The sequence below is a fragment of the Dromaius novaehollandiae genome, chromosome Z, assembly GCF_036370855.1.
Source record: "Dromaius novaehollandiae isolate bDroNov1 chromosome Z, bDroNov1.hap1, whole genome shotgun sequence".
NCBI classification, from domain to species: domain Eukaryota; kingdom Metazoa; phylum Chordata; class Aves; order Casuariiformes; family Dromaiidae; genus Dromaius; species Dromaius novaehollandiae.
Window position 1 is genome coordinate 34,455,410 of NC_088132.1, and position 25,625 is coordinate 34,481,034.

General features: G+C 37.7%; 1 protein-coding gene across 2 annotated transcripts in view; it reads right to left on the minus strand.

Annotated features, from left to right (window-relative positions):
- Positions 1-1,137: 1,137 nt before the first annotated feature.
- LOC112978785 (methylglutaconyl-CoA hydratase, mitochondrial) overlaps positions 1,138-25,625 on the minus strand; it is a 112,435-nt gene continuing 87,947 nt past the window's right edge. The window contains exons 7-10 of one of the 2 annotated variants that reach the window (XM_026092500.2): positions 7,660-7,847; positions 5,571-5,621; positions 3,742-3,789; positions 1,138-2,927 (exon numbers count right to left, since the gene is read on the minus strand). In XM_026092500.2, the coding sequence (XP_025948285.2) occupies positions 2,850-2,927; positions 3,742-3,789; positions 5,571-5,621; positions 7,660-7,847 (365 nt within the window). In that variant the 3' untranslated portion in view covers positions 1,138-2,849. The remainder of the gene's footprint in view (positions 2,928-3,741; positions 3,790-5,570; positions 5,622-7,659; positions 7,848-25,625) is intronic. The other variant, XM_026092501.2, reaches the window with a different exon arrangement.

Below are 25,625 nucleotides of genomic sequence, written 5' to 3' on the forward strand. Positions count from 1 at the left end.
CATAAAGAAATAACTGATAAAGCAGCTGCACATGATATATACTGGTGCCTAGTATTTTGAATGCAGCTGGTTAAAAGCAGCTCTGGACAAGCATAGATATGAACCCTGAAGTAGAACTACGAACAACTGTCTGTAAACTCACATAAATTTCAACAATTTGACAAATGGCTCTGCAAATCTCAAAGAAATGTTCCACAGGACAACATCCTCAAGTGCTAACTATACCGTTACACAACCTCAAAATAAATAAAACACCAAATTTCTTAGTAGCAGGTGAGATACTCAAAAGCAACAAACTGACTTAAGTCATTCAGACCGCTCTGAAAACTTTATCCAGAAATTCAGTAAATTTAGTGAGAACCTACTTCAACAATATCATTGAGAAAACATTAACATATTCATAGATCAAAAGTTAAAATGATATGGGTCATAAATCCACACAGTATTTCTGCATAAAACCAACAATTTCAAAGGAATAATAAGTTGCACTTGCACTTAGACTGCTGAGAGGAGATCCACTCAAGGAAAGATCACCTCCTCAACACTCAACTTAGTAGTGAAGTGCAGAGGAGCCCACTATTCACCTGAGCTCAGCGGAAGCAGGAGGAAAAGCTGCTTATGCCTGGGAACCATGAAATAACCTTCCAGGGAACCAGCCGGGATCAGGGGACACTTACCTAGGAGGTACTGCGGAGCAAAGCATGGCTCTACCAGGAACTGGATCTGCACAGCCTGAACACTTGAAGAAGGATAATTTTCATACGGAGAAGTTATGCTCTGTAAGAGCATTTCTTTTACAAATCCCCCGTTTTGGGAACAGAATTCTAATACTGCTGTTACTCATGAGCAATGCAGTCATCATAATGTTATTTACTTAATAACAGACAACAAATGCTTGATGCATCTTTCACTAAATTATTGTTCCTTTACAATTGTTTCAATATCATTAATAAGTACCTTCAAAGATTGTCCAATTGGAATGCACTTTGCAATAACATTCAAACTGTTGACTTCAAAGAAGGGACTCAAACTGCCACAGTGTGGCAATGTCTTCTCCTGAGAAAAAGGAATGGAGAGAGTACTATGACAACAAAATTATTTTCTGAGATCAAAATGAGTTAAAGGCAAGAATCTACACAGGATGTTGGACAGCACAGTTATGCCATAGTATTTAATGTCATTCGAATTTTTCAAATAGACATTCCCAGAAGTTACTTAATCAGCGCTTGTTAGAAAACCAGAGGCAGCTCAATAACCAGACTGTATATCAAAGTTATGAAACACAAACCAGTCAGCACAGACTTAATATTTTTTCTCCCATTAACATAATTATTTCCTACTCAGTAAAAATGAAAATGACATGTTAGCATTTCAAAAACAGGAGAAAATGACCCTCTAGGCTTTACATGACTATCAAAACAAGCACCGGTAGTTTATTTGCAAATTGTCATGCATGAAATGATCGACTCAGCAAGTTTACCTGTCAACAAAGTGTGTGTGCTACCAGTTATAATCAATTTACATGTAAAGATACATCTAAATACGAATTTAAATGAGTTCTTGTCATTTCACATTGATCAGCTGCTTTATCACCACAGATATGGACAGTGGCCATAGTTAATGTTGCAGAAACAGCAGAGCCTACACACGTTTCATTAGACAACGGTAACCAAATACAAAGGAATTTGTTTCCATATAAAAAAGATAAACGTGGCTTAGCAGAGGCTATTTTCCAGTCAGGTTAACAAAAATACTTTCTACAAGGCTATTTCCAGGTATTTGCTGTATATGCCATTACCATAGCAAATATACAGTATGAATCACAATAGTTTTCTCACCTCATAACCTACTGGATTTCCCTTTCAACATATGAAAAGAACCCTGAGGCCTCCACCGAATAAAAAAACCTTTCAGTTTTAGCCCTGTTGTACACAAACACACAGTATTAGAACCCGCAAAACCATCATTTTGGGGCTGAAGAGAATTCTAGCTTTAACAGTGTATTAGTCACATCCCTGCACTGAGAAATCTTTAATGCATCAAAAATTTAAAATTACTGGGGCAAGTGAAATAAAGTTCCTTCATAGCAGACAGCGTTGATCAGATGACATTTTGCAAGAATTTAAGACAAAGCTGAGTTTAACTTACAAGAATGTATAATTAAAGGCTGGCCTGGAAGATGTCTTAATGTAATACAATTAAATGAATATAATGGCAATGACTTCATCAAAAGGACACCATTATGTGCTATTCTCAAAGTTAATTTCATTTTACTTACAATAGCGTAAGTCAGATAAATAAAGCTTAACATTTTCCAAACAATAATCCTTTTCATTTCCCTTAGCTTTATTAATAAGGTACATATTCAGCTGGAATATTCAAATATAATTTTTGCTGATATACAGAATCATTTATAATGCATATTTGGTACAATTCCTTTTTTTTTGGTGCGTAGAAGTCACTTTTATTTTCATAAAATGATACAGTAGACTTACACTTAACATCACATCTTAATCTATACACACAGGCTTAATCTATATAAAGAATTTACAGAGCTTTTTTGTTTGTGGAATGGTAAGTTTCATACATATGAAATTTTAAAAATGCTGCATGAACCTGTAACCTTACCAGTACACAGAGCAACCCTTAGGAACTGTAATGACCATGAATTGACACACACATCTATCTGGGCCCAGTACAAGTATGGACACATTCAAAATGTCGCAACACCAGTATGATTTGCTTTTACTTTGGTGGCTGTGATATTCCAGGTGCTGATGCAAAGTGCACCTTAGTGGTCCTCCTAGCAGTACATTTATCCCATGGTATTTTAAAGGCATCGGCTTCTTCTATTCTCCCTTGTAGCGAGGAGGTCTTTTCTCCTTAAATGCAAGAAGACCTTCAATTCTATCTTTTGTTGGAATAGTCTACAAAGAGCAGAGTAACATTTTATTATTGACAGCAAAAATAATACCACAAAAAATATTTTCATACAAACACTAGCTCTTGAATGCGTCCAACATGCACCATATAGAAGTGGAAATTGCAACATATATTTAGACATTTGGAAGTGCCAGACCCTTTAAAGGCAAAACATAAGGCTGAGAAACAGTTTGGGAAAAGAAGGTATAACTGTCCTCCGAGCAGATGACAATGAGAAAATCCCTAGGGCTTGGCATTTTGTCTATTTGTTCGTTTTGTTTTTAGGTTATTAATCAGATTGCCATATGCTTTAAATGACTGTATCTCCAGTGCTGATGCTTCTATTTCCAAGATCAAAAATTTGTCTGAACGTCCACGAACATACAAACTCAAAAATACTTTATTCGCACATTTTGTTGGCAAAGAGGTTTGTCTTGATTTTCTCACGGTTAGCACACATGCCATTCGTAGCATATATTAGTGAAGTGTCCTTCATATCATCTCACATTAAACCAAAGCAAAGCAAATGTAAGGCAGTTCCTGGACTATATGTATGACAACGCATGGCTGGCTAGGTATGGGGCTGACAGCACTTCATTCCCTTTTCCTGAATAGTCCTGAAAAGAGGATGTTTTTGCCCTAAACTACACCTCCTTCCTTAAATTTCTTATAAAAACAGAGTGAGTAGAAGGAAGGTCTAAATACAACACCAAAATATTTGAAGAAGAAATCACAGAATAATTTCAAGTCGTATTTCTGCGTGGGTTTCACAACATGCTCCAACAAACCCTGTTTTGTGGGGTTTTCTGCATTACATACCTGAGCGTAACAAGCTTCTTCAATTGCTAAACCTGTTACTAAGTCCACCTGAGGAAAAAGAATAAAATACTTTTAAAAGCGTATTTTTGTACACTTAGTGTACACCCTATATCCTGATAGCAAACTTAAATACTGTGCTGCTATTTGCCAAATACTGGAACACTTCTGCAAATTCCTTCTACACTACTTTAACATAGAAATACTTCACTGCCATGTGGTGAGAGTGGTTAGTGATTTCTCTAACAGTTTCCTTATTCTGTAACACTGTCAAAAGAATGCATGGTTTTCACTTCATATCATCTGGACTAAAAACCATTAGCTAGCTGCATGTTTGCAATCATTTCAGTTACTACAGGGAAAAAGATGAAGCGCACTGCATGATTATTTAAAAATTGGTTCTGAAACAAGCATCTTCATAACTTCACATAAAAAAGATTGATGCCATGCTAAAAAGTAAACATAAATTTAAGTTTAAATGTATACAAAAAAGAAAATGAGGCCAGCGGTAATCCTGCACCATCACACAGATTTGATATTTTTTTGTGAGGTGGTCCGAGCAGCTGAAACGACTGAATTTTCTCCTCACTGCTTCTCTGCCTCTCCTAAGTGTCAGCTGCTGCAGGACTTAGCAGCTTTCCAAAAGGCCACTGCAAAGACTGCAGCTATGCGCTACAAGCAGTTGGCCAAGGGGAGAGAAGCAGTGGCACAGATTCCCAGGGGAATCTCTGCCATGAATAGGCTGAGCAAGTGTTTGGCTTGACTGGTTTTTATACAGGAGATCTTGTCTTGGGGACTCAGGAGTAAACTAGACGAGCATTCAGAGTCCTTCCAACCCTATCTTCCCTAGTCCTATAAACCGACGCTCCAGTTCATTATATCTGGTAGTTAGACAATTTCGCTTGCAGCCTTTTGAACCCTGGGTACCACTGAAATAGATCTTGGATTCCATCATTACTTGCTGTTTGAACTTAATGAACATACTCTTTGCACAACAGCATCTGAGTTTGGTCCTCAGGGCAAAAGTCACTGATGGTGTGCTCTGCTGAACTCAATTATATCAGTGGTTGCTTATGAAACTTAAAAGACCAACCTTAAATTGCACTTGTTGGGTTCAGATTTTGCATGTGACATGATCGCCTTTCCCTCGTCCCAGATTGAACTATACGCTGTCCTCGTGCAAGAACTTATGCATGTACTTAACTTTAAGTATGAATAGTCCTGCTGAGCTCAGCAAGATGATTCACAAGCCTAAAGTAAAACACATGTCCAGATGTGTTCAGGGCTGGGTCTTAATGAGCTTTATAGCTAGGTCAATAGTGTTCAAGGAGTGGAAATTCAACATCTGAAAACAGATTCCTGGTATAATTTTAACACTAGCATGTATTAAATTATTAAAAAGCAATAACACGCCTTTTGGTCTTTAACTACTAGTTATTAAAACAACACTGAAAGCCTTGACAGACTGTTGAGTATCACTTTGGGTATTTTTTTCTTCCCAGCATTTGAAGTACAACTTATTCACAGTGGTTTACATTTACTTTCTAGTATTAATAATTAACAGAGTGCATTACTCTCTGACAGCTGTGGGGTTACTAAGCCTTGTTATGGAAATGTCCAAACAGCATCAGCTCTAGTCTCAGGAGTCTGAAATCAATAAACGCAGACAATAAAAAAAATTGCGTTTAATCTTAAGAAAGAAGTTTTGGCCAAACAGATTTCAAAAGACTACACATGGAGAAGCTAAAAACAGGTCTAGAAAAAAAATCACTACAGAAGACTTGTTGCCACCCTGACTTCTGCTAACTATTACAAGAAGTATAGATCCTTACCTCCATTCCCTGATTGATGGCCAGTTTTGCAACTCTCATTGCTAGTGGTCCCTAAAATGAAATAAAAAGCTGGTTTGCATGTCATCAAATTTTACAAGATTATCCTGTGAAGAGTCTGCACATCAATGCTGTTGTATTGGGGCCCTCTGGACTTTGTACTTTTATTAAATAGATAGCAAACGGGTCAAACATCCTAAATTATATGACTATGGTAGGTATTTTCTTCCAAATAGGTATTTTCAATATTGAGAAAAGGTGAAAGAAGCATATAGTTTTTGAAAGAGCCAAATCAAAGCAGTGTGCTGGGTTTGTTTCAAAGATGCCAATCACTTCCACTTATGTTGAGATTGCTCAATACCCTTCAAAACAAGGCTTAAAGGATATTATAGGGCTTCACATGATCAGTCCTAGTATGTTCCGATTATCATACAATGAAGAGATGTGGAAAGATGGGAAAATGAAATGAACTGATACAGCTTCAAACCTAAAGTACACAACTGCAAAGCCTTCATTGGGCAAGTTACGACTGTCTTCTGTGAGCAACTGAGGTAGGAAGAGAGCAGAGGTAGCTCCACACTCCTCTGAATTGCCACACAACAGTTCAGTCATATACCTGTCATGGGCATCAGCTTCTGAATATACACACATTGCTTTAATGCCTGCTGCTTTGGGAAAAGGCAACTGCAGTCTCTTCAGTGGCGATATGGCATTGCACTTGCACGAGCTGCCAGGACCTCAGAGCTTTCCCTACGTTTCGGAACTGCTTTCAGTGTGAAGCTCTGACGCTAAATGAACGTTCCAGGATACGGTGTAAAAATGTTTATTTTATTTTTCATGTTCGTCTTTCTAAGAGAGTTTTCAAAACACAAGTAATCAATGCTAAATGCTGTATTTCATCTGTAACATTTTCCACTCCGAACGGAAAGTTTTTGCTGTTACACTTGTGATTCAAATAAAGCGGTTTCCTACTTATTTTCTTTAATACTGCCTGCTATGAATTTGCCACCTGGGAGTCTTCAGCTGAAAAGCAGGTTTTTCAAGAGCTCAAAACTCACATTCCTATTCTGAACAAATAGCTTGCACTCTATGGCAGTAAGGGAACTTGTAGCAATCAGATATTACAAAGACTCTTGCAAGGGTCACACTTAAATTTCTTAATAAACTTGTTAAGTTCTCAGCATGGGATTTCATCAAATCCCCTTTGCTTACATGTTACCTGGGCAGTTGATGACCAACCTGTGTTATAGTAACAGATCAGAGAAGAAAATAAATATTGAAAAATCTGGGAGTGGAAACATCCACATGCATCCAGCCCCACTGGGGATGCAGAAGGAACGGCCAGCTCTGTTGCTGCCTCCAGGGTCTCCAGCTCGGTGCCACAAAGGGCCAGGCAATCCATCCCCCTCCCCAGTGGGGAGCTAATTACGATAGTTCACGAGTCAAGCAAGAAGGAAAAGGCAATTGCTAAACTCTGAACACTGGCATATGGCTGTCTGAAAACTATGCCATTTCAGCTCTTGTAGTGGAAGACAGAGATAGCATGTCATTCAGAACTACACAAGAGCATGATTCTTTCATCAGTCTTGTACACACAGGCGAAAAAGTAAACAGATGGCCCTCCAGTACTAAATGGGTTTTGCTTTAATTCTGAAATTACATTTGGCTTTATGTTCTCAAAATCACAGTTACACTGAGATACGTCCACCTTCATATGGACTTGTCTCTCTTCTGAAGCGTTCGGCTGCAACAGAGTAACCTGCTGAGATAATTGCTTTACTAAAACAAACAAACAAACCCTTTACAACATTTTTTTTATGTCTGAAATTTGAAAGCCAAAATACACAATGCAAACACAGACCATATCACAACGATACAAGGAGTGATACAGTTTATGTGCTTCACTGTGAAATACTTACCAAGCAACACCACCACACATGAGCGAGAACACTTCTGATAGCTCTCACCATAACTGCAAGAATAACTTTGTAAAATGTAACTTTGTGAGAGTTTTTTCCTTTGTACAGCTGGTTCTTTCTCAGTCTCAATGGTTGGTCACAACTCAAACTAAAAGCAAAATAATCCGTGATACCTGAGGTAAAAATTCTCTCGCAAGAGCTAACGCTCTCCTGTAGGCAGCATCCCCGGCTTCGTTCTGTTCTACCACGTGGCTGATCAGCCCTATGGATTTTGCTTCCTCGCCATCTACAACGCGCGCAGAGAAGATTAGCTCCTTTGCCAAAGACACACCGATTGTGCGTGGCAGTCGCTGGGTGCCCCCTATAGTTTGGAAAAAAACAGAAAACACAAGTATTAGGTTCACATCCATCTATCCTAGGAAAGAAGACGCCTCATTCAATTCAAGTATTTTCCTTTTTTATTACGCAGTTACGTGTAGATACAGAAATCACCCCATAATATAAAAATATTCTTAAATGCCTTCTTCAGTTTTGAAACTTTATCTAAAAGGAAATCAAATTTGCTGCGTCACAGAAAGTTATATGAATAATTGAAAAGAGCCAATATTAAGAAAGAATATGTCTGATTACAGACAGGCTACCATATTCATACCAGGCTAATGCTGAAGGAAAACTACCTGCCAGTAAGTGATCATATCTAAACCTTCAGCTTCCTTTTAATAAGGTGTATATTTTTCAGATACTAATCACCGCAATATGAACACTTTTAAAGAACTATACTCTAAGAAACATACTCTCTGTATATATACTTTCCCTACATATATTCTATACTCTAAGAAACACAAAGCTATAGCCAAAGCTAAAATTTGCCTCTATTAGGGACAAAAAGTATTTCTCCCCAAAAGAACTAAAAATCCATAGTCTCTTCACTCCTTACTTCAAACTTACTGTAAAAATCTAAAGTCTGATTACAAAAATCAGGAAAGAACTATGACTGGTGTGGATCAGCAGAGAAATGTGGCCACCGTTAGTTAGCTGTTCTTACTATGTTAAAAATTCTTTGGCAGATCATCATTTTGAGAAGGTCAACAAGCAGTAACTAACTACATTAGCCAGACATACGAAGATTGCTTCATTATACTGAGAATTAAGAAACAATGAGAATGAAAGAATAATCATTATTAAAACTGAAGAAGTAGACTCAAATCGCAAAAGCAGATACTATTCTCAATTAAAATAGTTGAAATGGCCTCTATCCAGGAGACAGGACTTTGAAACTACAGCAGGTCTACTGCTTTGACACGATCTGAAATAAATATTCATTATATTTAGACAGTCTATAAATACTTTTTTTCCAAATAGAGCTACTTCTGCAAGGACATGTTAACATATTAAATTATTTATATATGTGTATATGCAACAGGAATAGATACTGAAGATGTTCAAGGGGACATGATAAAAAAAACTGGGTAAATGTGTGTTCAGTTAAGATAAAACAGATTAATTTCCACCAGAAAATGGCAGACTAAACCAGTATTTTATTGAAGCCACTCAGCTCTTATACTGATGTATTCTTAAAATACATAAATACATCTCTGAGACAAAATAAGCTGATTGGAAACAAATAAAAAATTTTTATGATTCCATGATTCAGCTTTCAATTATTATGAACTACAAGCTTCAGTACTACTGTAGTCCTCTTCATAAAAACAGTCCTGGCTTTGAACACATTACATCATATGAAGAGGCAGGAAGTTGGGGGGGGGGGTGCCTTATTTTCTCTAGACTATTACAAAATCATGGTTTCTACCAAAAGATGAGACACGTTTTCACAAAGAACTCCAAAAATATTTACACTTATAATAGTTTAAATAAAATTCGTAGGACAACAGCATTAGTAAACACAAACGATGAGATATTCTCAGTGGTCCTCCCACTGAGCAATGATTTTAGCAAAACCATCCTGATGGTACAGGGACAAGTGGCCACAGCAAGAAGAAGCCTTGTTTGATAGGTCTCCAAGAGCTGTGGGCTCCTGTCACCTCGACAGCAGCTGTTCCGTGTCTAGTCTCCCATGTTACAGTGAGACTGCTTACAAAATGATTTTAGACCGTAAGACCATGGTAGGTCCTTTACTGATAAAATGGTAAACGTGCTGATAGCTAAAGGCAGATGCTAGAGCCCCTGCTACTGCTGCTAGCTGTGCAGCTGAACCAGTCATACTGCCAGGGGAAAAATCCTGCTAACAGCATCTGTCAGAAGAAACACAGAACCAAAAGAAAGTCCATATTCTAGGATATTTTTTACGAGGGGAAAAAAAGCCCTCCCAAACAAAAGCCCTTTTAAAATACTACCAAACCTGAAGCCTACACCTTCCTCTTAGTCTTGGCTGCCTCATTGGTAGGATTCACAGACAGAGAATGAATTAAGCTCAAGCTATAAACCTTTAAATCACAACTATATGCCAGAAAAAAAAGGGAGCTGTGTTTTCAAGCATAGCAGCACACAGCTGTATTTCAAGCATAGCAGCATACAGCATAGAGCTGTACCACTATCACCAAGCAGAAACATTTATTGGCTTTATCTTTCTTCTTTTTCTTTTAATACTGAATATCTTTCCATTTCTCACCCAAAGAAGATGTCATATCCTAATCAACATCTACCCTTGTACACATTTTAACTGTACATCAGAACATAGCAGATGTCTATTCTGATCTCTTTAAGAATAGTTTTCTCATAAGTTATCCCTTTCACCATAGTAATGGAATCTAGAGAAGCATCAGATTTAGCTTTTGATCAAAGAAAGCTATTTGTTCAAATCATAAGACTACAGCTGCATCTACTGATTTCACATCTTCTGTTCCTTCCTCGTTTGCTACACTTAGTAATTTTTTCTACTCAACTATCTCCCCTTCCTTCACTGTTTTCTCTGTTACTGCTTTTACCAGGAAATGTTGAAAACAAAATCTAATTGAGCAACAATATTTCATAACTTTGACCAAACAATGGATATGTTTAAGCATGAAATAGTGTTTATAGAAGAAAAAACTTTTCTTGCCAGTGTCTTACACAATAATGATTAAAGAGCAAAAAAGCAGACTACAGTCTATGTTGTTTGGCTGCCTCCCACACTGCAAAGCCATTAAGCAGAGGAGCATGTTCTTTGATTAATATTCACAGAATAGAAGCCAACAGTTCACTGCATCAATCACGTATATTCAGTAGTAGGAATAAAACATATACACATGCAAAAGCAGTAAGACTCAATTAATCAAATGCAAACAACACACCAAAATATACGTAGCCACATACACTTACGAGGAAAACACACAGAGTACGTTGCAGATAGATGTTCTGTTTTGGTAACGCACAAAGAACATATAGTTCCTGCCAGCTACAATCAGAGCTAAAGGAAGTAACACCCAGTCTTCAAAGACATTACTTAAGCAGGGCATTTCATCTAAGTGTAGAGCAGAATTTGACGGAAGAAAAGTTGTTTCATCTTCACAAATTTAATGACATGTTATTTCAAGGACTAGTGATCTGGTATTACTCACTGTGTTGATAAAAGTATTTGACACACAGTTGCAATGTAAATGCATTTTTATCTGAGACAGTATATATTCAATGTTGTAATAATGTAAACAGCTTTTTTAGACGGCACTCCAGCCCATGTGAAAAGACAGAGTACATGCAAGACTGCTAACTACTGGTATGAAAATTGTTAACCAATATTTTTTGCTCAACAAACAGTTGATTTTGTATGAATATTTATCTAGTGTCAGTAATTAATCAGTTACAAAATATGTACACAACTGGTTTGGATTAAGGGAATTACGTGAACAATTCCCAAGAGCATATCCAACAAGATGAAGCAACTAGCTTACTGGAAATAGATTCATCATTCTGGCAGAGAGTATCTACACTCAGTAGTTTCTCATAGCTCAAGGCTCTGTCAAAACATATTGGGAAAAATCCTGTTCTGACAAAAAAATCCAAACTTGAATTCAGGCATACTCTTACTGTTTAAGATCAATAAAAATGATTTTTTTATCCTGTCCTTTCTGTCACAAGCTTTGTTTGCCGTACATTAGATTGGCTTAACTGGCAGGTATCTAGATTTCTCTTTTTACAGACTACTGTACATTTCTAATATGTTATTAACAACCAATGGTGAAGCCAAAGTTTGCCAGCCACAAACTTTCTAATTATTCAAGTCAGGCTAGAAATGGCTCGAAAGCATCCTTGCGGTTCTTTCACAGAAAGCTCCGAGGAGCGGCAGATTTTTCTCCTTTCCACTGAGACAGCCACAGCAGTACCAGATGCAGAAACCTGCTGTCAGTAACATGCAGGCCTCATCAGTAAGCATAGGAGCTCATAAATAAGCCAAAAATAACATTTACCTGTGTTAAGGCAATGTTTTCAGTCATGTAATTCATATTTAAAAAGTGTGTAACGAATATATTTTATACTTTTAATGTACCTGCCATCCATTGCTGAACTCAGCAATTTTCAAAATATTACACTTTCTAAAAGCTATCAAGATAATATTTAACATCAAATGTCCAGCTGAGCATCTACCTGATTAGGCCTTCATCCTACAGAGCTGTACATATTGTAGCTAACTTAAATCTGGGTATAAAACCTCATGAGATCAGCCATCCCAAATCCTTCCATTACAGAAAACATGCCGGGCCTTTCACCGGCACCAGGGCTAACCACTGAGAACAGCTTAGTCTGGAGAGACATCAACAAGGATGCAAGCGAGAGGGTGAAAACAGAGCAGGAAGAAAAGAAACAACGCGGCCTCTGCGACGAGGAGAAAGACCTGAGCCAACGAGAGAAGTCAGCAGGCTAGACCTCCCTCCTGTCTGGCCACAGCAGTAGTTGGGAAGAGCGCAGAGCCCCTCAGCGCACTACCGAGCACGCCTGAGCCTGACTCCAAAGCTCTCTTCAGCTCGAAAACTGACAATTCAGTTTGCAAATCTTTGCTTTTCGAAATCCATTTTATTCATATTCATGTAGTAAGTACATACGTAGATTGCTTTATTTAAAAACATAACTGAAAAATGTCTAGAATATCTCAGAGCTCCACGCGTGGGTGGCTTGAAGGTAGCAGCTTGAATCAGTAGACTGCAGGGCTTGGCTCGGGGATGCAGGAGCGCTTACGATTCATGAGGCAAAGTGTAAATACTCTTTCAAAATTCACTAGTAGTTAAATAACTGCAGCTTTGGTACGGAAAGATGAAATGGTTTGGGTAATTTAGAAAAACTGACTTACTTTCAAAAGAGGTAATCCTCTTGCAAATTGAGAAAGACTAAAAATGGTTTCTCTGCGGACAGCTGCCTATGTGAAATGAATGGAACCAAAAAACAAACTGAAGACCTTGCATTTGAAAAAACCCTCAACTCGAAAGGAGTTCTACACGTGAGCTACTTCACATTTCCTTCACAATTAACTGTACAAGCAGCTGTACAGTCAGACCTATAGCTCTGCATAGTCTCCAATGTCAGACCAAACACTGCTTGACTAGCGCAGACGTGAACTACAACACGTGGGGTCCCAGGACCTAAGGTATTAGCCAAGCACACACTGACAATCTGCTATATCCATTTTGCATGGAAACTTTTTGAGAAAGAAAAGAGAAAGGCATAAAGCCATCCGTCTACTTAAACATACACAAAGGCAACAAATACAAGCGCACGTGGATATTCAGCAATGCCAAATGCTTCCCTATTACGCTGGATGGAAAATTGTTCCTGTTGTCCTTTGAGAATGCAATGACAGAGAGTGAAGTTTAATGAATTTCCAAAGTACATACACATTAAAACATAACTCACCTTGTTGCAGATAGAAATTAATGGCCCAAGAGAAGGCATTTTCCAGTTTCTAAATTACACCCACACATTTACGAAGTCATTACTCAGCTGTAACAACAGGTAGGAGGACTAGGCCAGTGCTACTCTTTATGATCTTACTTTACAAATCATGTGGGCTTTATGAGTAATATTAGGTTAAAAAAAAAACTTTTTTGACTTGTATTTGAAATAAATAATTTCATAGCTTATGTTCTTAAAGTTTTGGATTGGTTATGGCAGCTACACTTTGATTCATATGAAAATCAGGACAAAAAACAGATATAAAAAAATTGTAATTATTTCAGGGCAAGAGAAATGCAGAAAAATGGATTACTACAAAGGTATTCTATTTGTATTCACATTTCAAATGAGATCACACTCCCAAATTGGGACAATTACTTTTTGTTTTTAATGGCTACAAGCAAAAATAAGAAACAACAAGCAAAGTATGAATCAGACTATTATACCTGAAGCCTTCACTGTTTATGGACAAATACCTTGAACACTTTCCTCACTTCCAACACTCGCCATATAGAAATCTACCATTTCATCCTTCCACACAGCAAAGCAATCCCTCACTCTGCTAATCCCCAAACCAAGAAAGAAAAGATTATTCCTATTTCCACTCTGACTACTATCATATTCGTATGTCCTTGATTTCCCCACTACAAAATCCACCTGCTTTCAACTGTCCCAAAGAAATGGATTTTTAAGAATATACCCCTGAAAATACTCATCCCTGGAATTCTCTGACTTGAGCAGTACTAAAGGAAGAAGAATCAGTGGCAAATTTAGAACGGGAGTCCAGGGAAAACAGCAAAGCCAGTGAGACTGTAATAGGACATAGCGTGGCCCAGTTCAGCAGTCAAATCCCAAGAAGGCAGCTTTCTCTCTACAGATAAATATATTGGGGGGGGGGGGGGGGGGAGGGAAGTATATTTAGAGTAAGCATATTTTTCACCTTGAGTAGGATGTCTTCGCAGGTGAAGCAGCCACATTGCTACAGCTACACTGCATCTAATACCTAGGCTACCCTATTTAAAAGGAGATTGCACACGCCTACAACATTTTGCTGTGCTTTGGAAATATAACCTCTGTCAAAAATTGGCCAAATCCTTCAAAGCTGGTGTACATTATTCTAGAATGATTTTCAATGCAAAAAGCAACCTCTTCAGTAAACCAGAAACTTAATTCTGAGATACTTACTCTGATACTCATAGATACTCCTAACTTTTTTAGCTTGATCTGTTTAATTTTGTTTTCCTATCTAGGAGTGCCAGAATGGCCTTCTGTTCTTTTTATTCTCCAAAGAGTGATCCTTCTATTTGTTATTTTACAGTAAAAGTTGAAGAAATAATCACAGTTGTTATTAAAAACTCTGTAATTCACAGGCATGAATAATTAAAACATTATTATTTTTATTTGTGCATGTTGATCTGTATTCTGAATGTTATATTATTTGCTATTCCTTATAAGCATATGTCTATCTGCAAGAATAATTACAACTTATATTAGAAATTACCAATTAAAATAAATCCATCATAAATGTGAATAAAATATAAACATACATTCAGTATGTGTTATGGGATATTCTATATGTGCTAATTTTGAACAGTTGGATATTTATATGCCTAGCTTGCGACAAATGAAGGCTAGTTTTTTCAGAGGCACCAAGCATCTGCAGCCTTAGTGACTTCAGCTGCAGCTTTTCATGCTCAATACCTCTAAAATATTAAGATGTATCAAACTGGGTATCAAGAAACTAAAAACAGAACTGACACCTGAAAAATGGCACTTCAAGCGATATGGACCTATCAGGTTAAAAGTCTATGACACAGGCTGGAATAGAAGCCACTTTTCCCAAGTCAGGATCATCCTTTAAAGACTCTACAGAGAACATCTTTATTCACTATACAAATATGCTTCAGTTACTACTCCGCTGCAGAAAGCAGAAATCTTCTAGACTATACACAAGACCAAGTACTCAAAGACCAAGGTTAAAAAACCAACATAAACAAAAGCAATTGGAAGAAGATCCCGTTTGGTTTTTTTGTTTGTGTTCCTATCAGGAAAGCACATCTCATTACTATCTTGGACTAATACTTGGTCCCATGTATTGCTGTTCAGGATCAACTGAGAAAGGGTAGGTAGGACTAGCACATTGTTTTGAGGAATACTACTATTAAAAGGTCAGACAACAGATGGTACATTTAAAACTGTCTTTTCTTCCTGGAATCCTGACTGATAAATATTTTTTCATTTAATTCACATTGTTATCATTTTAAGAATCAGAGTTTTAAAAAACACGTAACAGTCCATAATCATTTAAAAGTTTCACTTTAATTTGTACATAACTGTGTATAAAGATATAAAACCTCTTTAAACATACAGGGGATAAATATTCTGCTAGGACAGTTCCTGTGCAACAGTGGACCTACCCCAGTAAGTGCAAACTGAGTGTTTTAACCTTTTATTATTTGGGATTACTCAGATGTTTCTTCCTCAACAGAAAACTACAGCTCCTCCATTAGCTTTCTTAATCTGCAGCACCTTCTACCCAGTTTATAATTCTTGAAAAAAAGAAAAGCCATTAACTGACAAGAAATTAATCCAGAACAAGCTCAAACAAATTATTCCCAGGCTACAGCTGTCAGACTGCTACAACACGAAAGGAAAGGGATTACATTAAGTTAGTACCTCTTTTACTCATCTCATCTGCTACTGTGACACAGTAATGCAGACTTGAAGTCTCTGCCGAGCTCACAGTATGGAAGGCAAGAGGGACGTATGCAATGCGAAGTCTTCCCCTGAATATAGGCAAGGCAGCGCTAATTAGATTCTTCTGCCATCTAACCTTACACAGATGAGTTGGCGTTCATGGATCTTTACACTTTTAAGGATCAAAGCAATTAGATACCATTTTTATTCTCCTTCCATCCTACATCCAAATTTCAGGAGGAGAGGTGGTTGGGGGTATATAAGCAGGAGGTAATGAAGGAATGAATTTATATCAGCACAAAGAGCTGGGATAGCAGTGGGGAACGCTATATTTGTTAAAAATATACAGATACTTTCTAAGTAGCAGAAGTCATTAAGAATAGTTTATAAAAAACATTAGGGATCTGCAAGATAGACAGCACCACATTTATATCCTTTCCACTCACTTCTCACTAGCTGGCCTCATCCTGCTCTTCAGGCAGGACTGTCCTGCTGTGAGCAGAACTAGCTGCTGAAGGCTGCACACTTCTAGGTGCGGTATAGCCTGGCTACTGCTCCTGGTTCTGCAACTCTTAAAGCACTCTTACGCGGAGATCCTTCGACCCTTTTTCACAATCTACCTCCTCTGAGTTGAAGGATCCATACTAGAACTCTCCCAAGTCCCCAGTGACTTGGGAATGTTTTTCTGGAGCCTGAGCACTTCAAGAGCTCTACTTTCTGCTTAAGCCCTTCCAGAGAACTATGACATATGAACAAGAAACCCGTCCATAACAAAATAATTCCTTTAATAAAGGATGCTTTAGCCTTGAAATCCAAGGAGAATCATGGACCTTTAGAAGACACAAAGACATCTTGAATGAAAGCCCTCTTACACTCGATCTGCTTGCAACTCTTGGAATTCGACCAGCATGCATAAACCTACCTCACCTTCTTGGCCTCAGTCTCCATTCTCTTTTTTTCCTCAAAGAAGCCACTATTTTTTTAAATCATCCCTGCCTGTCTTTCTTTTTCCATGTGTTTCAGCCTGAACACTGGCAGTCCCCCCTTCCGCAGCCAGCCCTCTCTGTAGCATTCATTGTTCTTGCAAAGGGACCACTGAAACAGACCTCAGAAATTACAGTCCTTTATCACTCTTCCATTGGTAACCCTCTTCAAATAGGGCTACAGCTTACTACGCACATATGATATATGCCTACACTGCAAAGCGTAGGTGTTTTGTGGAGACATCCAATGGAATAGCAACAGCAGGATAAGCTTGCAGTAGGCTTGCATGGCCCCCACGCTTTGTATATTCTAAAACCTATGTATAATTTGAGACAGTCCATATTGCTCTCTGTCTCTCTCATTCGGTTGCTTGTTTATGAACCTTTATTTCCTTGTTTGTTTGTTTTTGAAAGAGCCTAAAAAAACTTTTCTGGTCAAGCAAAATACACCTCCATACCGGTTCATAACGGGACAGAGGGCTAGGAGCATACCTGGGAGCTCAAGGTTCAAACCCCACAGAGAACACTCCCTCCTAGCTTATTAAACTATATATAGCTGATGCCCAAGGCACGCATAAAGGAAGATAAGGTTTGGAGGGAAAGAACTTTTATAAGGCAAAAGCTGAGAACCTGAGTGCAGGGAATAACCCTGCAGTTGCAGGAAGCTGGAAGAGACAACTACGACTGGGAGCAGTGATTCCAGTGACCCTGCACAAAGCTCCTGAGGTTCTGCTTTTTGTGGCAAGAGCATCATTATGGTTCCTAGAAAGGAGGCAAAGGAGGGCTTCCTCTAGCCTCTGTTCTCTTCTAGAAAACCCTAGGAAAAGTCTTGGGACCATCCAAATTCTGGGAGGCTGATAAATACATTTTAGTATCCTAGGCAGTTAACAAAGCCAAGGCCACAGCCTGAATCTGAGAGAAAAGGAGAATTTCTTTCCATTCATAATGAACTAACAAACATCCACCCCTTCTGGCTAGTATTAATTATATTAGGATATTGAGTTAAAAGATCAAAATTAAACGAACTTCCTTGATCCTCTTTTAGTTTGGGTAATTTAAATTTCAGTGTAGTCATTCACAATTCTTGATTTCCAAACACAAAATAAAGCTGCTATTTTGTTAAAAAAATGCCATTACACTAGGCCTCTGAGTGACTGAAATCTGTATCTATTTCCTTAAAACATACATATCCATGTCAGATATATTGCATCCCATGTTGCTCTTTTCTTTATGATTTCATAAAAGTACCACAATGAGAAAGAGCCATCAAGAGAAAACTCAGATACAAGACATGTAAGTCATCCAATTAACGCTGGTTTCTCAGATCTCAGATTCACATTAAAATGTAAAGACCATTAATATAAAGTTCTTGCATAACAAAAGATTAAAAAGTTTTGGGGAAATTGTTATAATACGCTTGCTTTTTATTATGCTTGACAACAGCAGGGGGGATCCATCTGGGGGAATAACAAGAAACACAGATGATGAAAAACTGAGATAAAGAAGAAAGGACAGGGATGTAGCATTTCTGCATTTTAGAGTTTTGCAATAGTTGGCTTAGATAAGTCTACAGCGCCAGAGAGATTCTGTGACATAATTAAGGAAACAATATTTCATAAATCATTTTGTCCAACTTGTTTTGTGGCGAACTTGCGCAGCTGCTCTTTTAAGGTAGACTACACAATTGCCACTTCATTTCCTGAATTTTCCACAAATTGATGAAAAGTATCAACAGTCATACAGTGAATTAACTATAGCCTTAATAAGCTATTTTGTTTGCTACCATAATATAGTCATAATTGAATATGAAATGGAAGTAAGTGGGCCTCTATAGTCCTACTCACTGATATGGCTCTCAAAACAGGTAAATTATTCAGTTAAAAACTGAGTTAAACTATTCATACCTATGCAAATGATGTATTTTAATGTGCTTCAAATTTCATGTTGAACATGAGTAGAATGGATTTGATTTTTCCTATTACCTTGGTCTGATAGATAGCTCCCACTTACTTCAAGGTCTTCAACTACGTACCAGCTGAAAAAGGGGCCACAGTAAAGCACCAACCTGGGCTTCAGCTCCAGAGAAGTGTCATGTTTCACTCCTCCTATACACTATCCTTGAGAGTTCAGAAGTGGGGTTAGTGGTGTTTTCTGAGAAACCCATCAGCGTTCTATAGCGGAATGATGACAACCATACAATAAAATTAAGATACTAAAGTTTGTCTTTATTATTTACAATATAAATGATCTATGACTATATTTTACATGAGTAGTTACTGAAGCTCTGGAAGAAATCACTTTGCTTATCTTTATGGCATAATTTTTTTTTTTAATGTTCATCTGCTATTTTATCTCTGTAAGATTAAGACTGGTCTCACCCCACCTTTTATCATGACACTCTTGTAGGTAGCAGCATGAACTTTCCTCATAGAGGAATATTAAAGCAGCTGTATGAGATATTGCTTCCTTGATTATCATTGCTTGCTATTCCAATTTGCTATATTACTTTTAGTTTACTGTAGAGTGATTCTCCACAAGAAATTTACTTAATTACAGGGGTTTTTTTAAAGTTCAGTTTTGGGCCCATACTATTACGAATTAATTATCAGTTTGGCATCTCTTTTAATACTTGGAAGACTATAAATTCAGTTTTATCTGCTTCCCAAACCCACTTACAGCTTCCTAATTTTGCTGTTGCTTGACCTCAGTATGAGTTCTGGAAGTCTGAAAAGATGACTGGTCTAAAGCAGGGAAAAAACTGAGTATCCATATAGTGAAGCAGAACTTCACATAACCTGGCACAATTCCTCTCTCCCTTTGGGACTGCAAAAGAGGTTCGTGCCAACAGTGAACTATATATCAGCAAAGGAGCATTTATGGCCATTGGCCATTTACGATCTGAATGCAGTCCTTTAATTCCACCTGAGCAGTAAAACCTGTGAGCTCACCCGCACAGAGGGGACAGGTAGTCTGTGCTCTGTCTGGGATTAACAGAGCACTTTCTTCATTCACTTTGCAAATGGGCACAATTTTGACTATCTGCTTGAGGATTTCATCAGCTTCCTCTGTTGTCATCATTGCTTTCTGCTTTGTAATAACGGATATTACAAATTATTTTAAAAAAAATCCATAAAAACTCAATTTGATAATTGATATTTGTAACTCATTTCTGGATCAAGCTAACTTTGATAGCAATCAGACTTTCCTCTTATCAAAATCACCAAAGGCTTGCAGAACTAATGGATTTAGCTCAAGGCTTACGTTCTTTCCCATTTCCATACTGGCTTGATTGTTAACCATTTGATTTAAAAATGCCCAATGACGATGTTAGTTTTTGCGATACTGATTTGATAGTTGTTAATAGTGGTCTTCCTCTAATTATGCTCAACCCCAAACAGTCATTAAGCTACTCTGGATACTCAAGAGTATTATATTATAAGTACTTCACTAAATTCCAGATGAACATTCACTCCCTGAAATTGTTCTACTCATTTGCAAGACAACACAGACTCTGCTTTTCCTCTGTACAGCACTGACCAAGCTAAAAACAAGAAATACTAAATTTTACTTTTAACAAATTTAGCTTAAGTGATGCTATGGACCAAATAGTAATACTGATAAAAAGAAATTAAATCAAACTATTTAGTAGAAACAAAGGATAAATACAGTATTTTTGGTCCTCTGTACCCCAAAACTTTTGAGTAATAAAACAGCTTAGGCACAGAAGCTGTCCAGTTGTGATATTCCTAACTGAGTGGTTCAGGGGGGGTTTCCATTTTTAACTTGATGCTTAAAGAAAAAGCAAAAACTTTTACATACCAATAAAAGCATTCCTTCCACTTCTTTCCTCACACTCAGTAACAGCTAATTCTCTTTTCCTGTACTTTCACGTGTGCACACACAAAGATTTCTTTTGATCAAACATTAAAATCTTCAAATTCAAACCAGCTGCTCTAACAGTAAGAAATGGGTGTAAATTTTTCATTTAGCTCTAATGAACACATTATATGAATATCTGAGAACAAGGGAAGTGAGATATATCAGAAACTGTTTTGTAACTTCTGTGGTCGCTACTAGACTATGCCTGGTAACCACTATGCAACAAGCTAAATGGACTTTTTGAATAGCAGAGGAGTTGCCTTCCAGCAAATGTGAAAGTTTCTAAAATTTACAAACCTGATTACACACAGTATGATTCACAAACTACAGAGGAAAAATGTCTTAGTGTCCATTTCATCCAATAATTAGATCAACATGATATCATTAAAAAAAAGATTAACATTCTAAAAGAAATTTTTTGTTAACTACTTCACATTTTTTCTAAGTATGAACCACAATCATGAGACAAAGGAAGCTGTTGGTTGTAGGATTTTTACTTTGTTGATAAAACAAAGATATTGATACTCCTTCACCTCACAGCAGTGTTGGAAAAATAAACTTATTTATATCACCACAGTATGGCTGCCTCACAGATATTAATGAATTTATTTTCATAACAATCCTGCAAGATGAAGAAGTACTATCATCTTCTTCTATGAATATGATTTCTATATAAAATATCAGGAAAAAATTAGTAATTATGTCCCTAGAGCAGGGTTTGAACAGCGTACAGGAAATAGGGCACGGGGTTCATTTTACACAATGGGAATACAAAATATGGAATAGCAGCTAATTAAAGGACTATCTATCCTATGAAGTAGGGTAGGAATGAAAAAAAAAGCTATGATGTAATTTGTCATGTTTCCTAATGCATATGGACAGAGGAGACGGTTTCAACTGGGAGCATCACAGTGACAGTCAAACGGGTTACAATTTTTCTGACAAGCACTGGAAACTGTGAATTCATCAGCAGTACAAACACCCTTGTTTTCATCGCATGGCCCATGGGTGGGTTTCCTCTGCGAGCAGCTCTGCTTCCTGTCAGTCAATGCACTTTTAAACTCATGTCAGGCCACCCGAGTCCCCGGCCAGGCAAGCTCGGCCACGAAGAGTGGCCAGTCATGGGGCGGCACCCCGGGGTGGCTTATAGCAGGCTCCTGCCAAGCCACCTGCGTTGGGGACCAGAGTTAGGGGCCCCGGGGCACTGGCGCCTGGGGCCCTCGCTCGCAGGGCTTCGGGTGGCGTGGGAAAGCCAAGAGGCGGACAGGTCGGGGGACCGTGGGCTAGGAGTCTGCAAAAGCACGGATTATTACACACTGATCTGATTTTTCATCACTTCTTTCTTACTTATTCCTGTATCAGTTTTATTTGTCAAAAAAAGCTAATGCTTCCTAGCCATACCAGCTACTATTAAGTTCTTAACACCTGTCAGTTGCCCTTATTTTCCACTACAAAACATAACTGGTTCTAGATATTACATACAGCTTTGTGTCTTTCCTGGAATTATTGTATATTTTGTCTCGTTCAATTTGATTTCATTATGAGTTTAAGCTTCCCGTGTAGGTTCAGCAGTTTAAGTTGAAGGTTAATAACTTTCTTGAGTTTGGGCGATTCATAAGAAGGAGGCTGAGGCAGCAATTTCACACCATACTGCTCAAATTCTCGAAGTCAACATGAAACCTGGATATGGGGATCACGTAACAAACACTAACAGAGTCCGCAAAACAGTAGATGTTAATTATCTCATGGCAGGAGGAGAAATAGCTAAATGCTACTTGGTTCAATTTTCCAGTACCCCCTGCAGGTTAATACAAAGGAGTAGCATTTGGCTTCAAAGCGAATGGCATATATATCCTGACTAATTAAAATGAAAATAAGACCAAAGGTCTTTCATGTTGTTATTAATATTTAATAAAATATTTCTAAGCTTCTGTGCGAAGAGACTACCAATGGGAGTTCTCACTGAATTTCAACCATCTCCTAAATTTCAGCAAACGACATTGCCACAGTCTACTATTATTGTTGCATTATATTTAATAGTCTCTGTTATTTTCATGCTTCCTGACATCCAGATCAGGTTATCCTGTCCACTTCCACCACTCTGGTCAAGAGGATAAAACAGACTAGACTGTTTGCATGATTTAGCTAGTCCAAGTACAAAGTAACCTTTTTATGTAAATTAGAGATTTAAGAAGAAATATGGAATTTCAGGAATTTCCTGCATTACTTATTTTCACGAACCATCTAATAATCTTGTTGTACTTCCAGTACACTGCAATGCATTGTCATATCACAACCATATTAGTCGTATGATACAGTAAGGTATACAGACTATTATAGGCCCATTTTTTCTTAAATCAAAGGCTAAAAAAAAGTTCACATCCATCTAAAAATTAATCATTAGTTTATAACATCTTAGCAGTATGATGCATTTGTATTTCTATTTTAGGCAGTACTGCTAGGATCACCTTTATTAATATCACGTAACATTTCCCAAAATAAAGTGTTATTTTTGACTGAGTACAATTTCTCAAATGTTGTTATTGATCTTTTCTTTGCAAGTACTGCCCAGCAAGAAATTCTTTTTGCCAGGCTGTTTTGAGTTTTTTTTCCACCCTCTTTTTCTGTTTCTAATTCAGGCACACTTCAGCCATTTCTAAGAATGTAGCTAGTGGAAAAAAAGTGTTTTGCCCATAATAAAAAATTCTAGCGGCCTTATTTTGAGCCCTTCTAATATCTCTGCTTTGAAATACAGAGATAAATTTGGCTTGACATTAGCAGCAATGTCTCAGGAACATGTCATTTGCAATCCACATGTTTGGGCAAGCTTTAGTCTTTAAAAAAAATCTCAGTGTGAACAGCACCACCATACATGACCATGAAAAGAAAGAATTTACAGAATAATGTATAGAGATAAGGAGCTGGCTTAAAGCTGCACAAACAATATGGTGTGTTTTTGTGCAACACTGCACGTAACAGTAGCTAATTTTTGAGTATTTGGTTTTCCAATCTTAATAATGCTCTTTTAAGATACATTTTATGTGAGTCTATGTAATCTTCTAGTCCCTCTCCCCTACCCCCCATCTTTTTTTTTTTTTTTTTTTTTTTTAAAGACCAAGTGTACAAAAACTATATAGGGTATATACTACCTTCAGCTGCAAGGCACCTGGCTTCATGATCTATGCTGCTAAAATTTAACAGTAACATATTCCTACAGTAACAATGACTACCATGAAGAGCATGGCACATCCTGCACTATTGATGACAGAAGAATAGGGAAACTTAGAGCATGTCTGTATGGGAGCACTCTGAAATATTAGAATAATTTAGATTAAGGTAACAAAGTTTAATTTCTAAATGAATTAAAATAAACCAAGTTCAGTCCACATTAACTTAGAACTGTTTGTGTCCACACAGGGATTAAACATAGCATAGGTAATCCTTTAGATAAGTAAATTTTAAAGTGACACCCTCCTGCCCCCCCCCACCATAAGCCTTTAAAAATCACTGGCTCTGTTCCTAACTCTGAAAGGGACTGTGTTTTAGTGGGCACAGTCACTTCTGCTATGTCACCATCCCAACATCGTTCTTTATACAGCATCCCTCCATTTTCACCCTCAGGCTCTGCTCTGTCCTCCCCACTCCCCTCACTCTCTGTCTGGTTACCTCCAGCTCCAAGTCTTTATAAAGTGAAGCCCAGTCTCTCCTTGAACGAATCCTAGGCTCTGCCCTCCTTCATCGTGCTCCATATGGACCTCGGCTCTCAGTAACATCCCTACCCCAACTTACTTCCATCTCTTGCCCCTTCTGCTTCTCAGCCAAGCGTGGTCATGCTCTGAGATGCCGTGGGCGCTGCAGCCAGGGCACCGAGAAAACAGCAACAGGCTCTAACGTTTCCGTCCTGGTGCCCGATTTCAGCCTCTGAATACAAAGAAAACACTCCATGTAACAGGAGCGATTTTTCCAAGGCTAACTCCTAGCCAAAATCTGGATACCTAGAGATATGTCCCTAAGCACGAGAGTCCCCTGAAACGTCCTCCAACCTTCCCAGATACAAATGTGCTGGTTTTTTTAAACTAGCTTAAATTTCCACTAAAATTATCCTGAGGAAGATATTTAGCGTTAAAAATTCCAGACCAAACTACTGGAATTTGGCACTTCGATACTGAATGGAAATACTCTCTCGCTCGCTCTCTGTACATGTATGTATATATGAATATGTATATATATGTGAATGAGTCTCTCTATATACATACATGCAGAGCAGGATCATTGTGTTTACTTAACAGAAATACTAACTACCACAAGTTTTTCCTGTATCAGGAATATTATTTGCATCTTTTCAGGCTTAAACATAAAAAGGCCTGCACAACATACAAATAATAGAGTAGTAATGAATACTTCTTCATATGTTTAAAAGTGTTAAGGCAATTGGAAAAAAAAAAAGGTGATTAATTTAGTATAGTTAGGTTTTTTTCTTTAATACCTATTCAAAAGATGTTAAAAACATGGCATGCAAATATAACCTTTAGATGAGCAGAAGGGATAGAAATAAACAAAAGAGCATTTTCTGTTAAGAATAAAAAGCAGTTATCTAACAGCTCTGCATACAATGTGTAATCTGCCTCACTGCAGAGGACCTGCCACAGGAATCCTTTTCCCATTAAACCTCGCTTTCTTAAGCCCTTAAGCCACTTTTA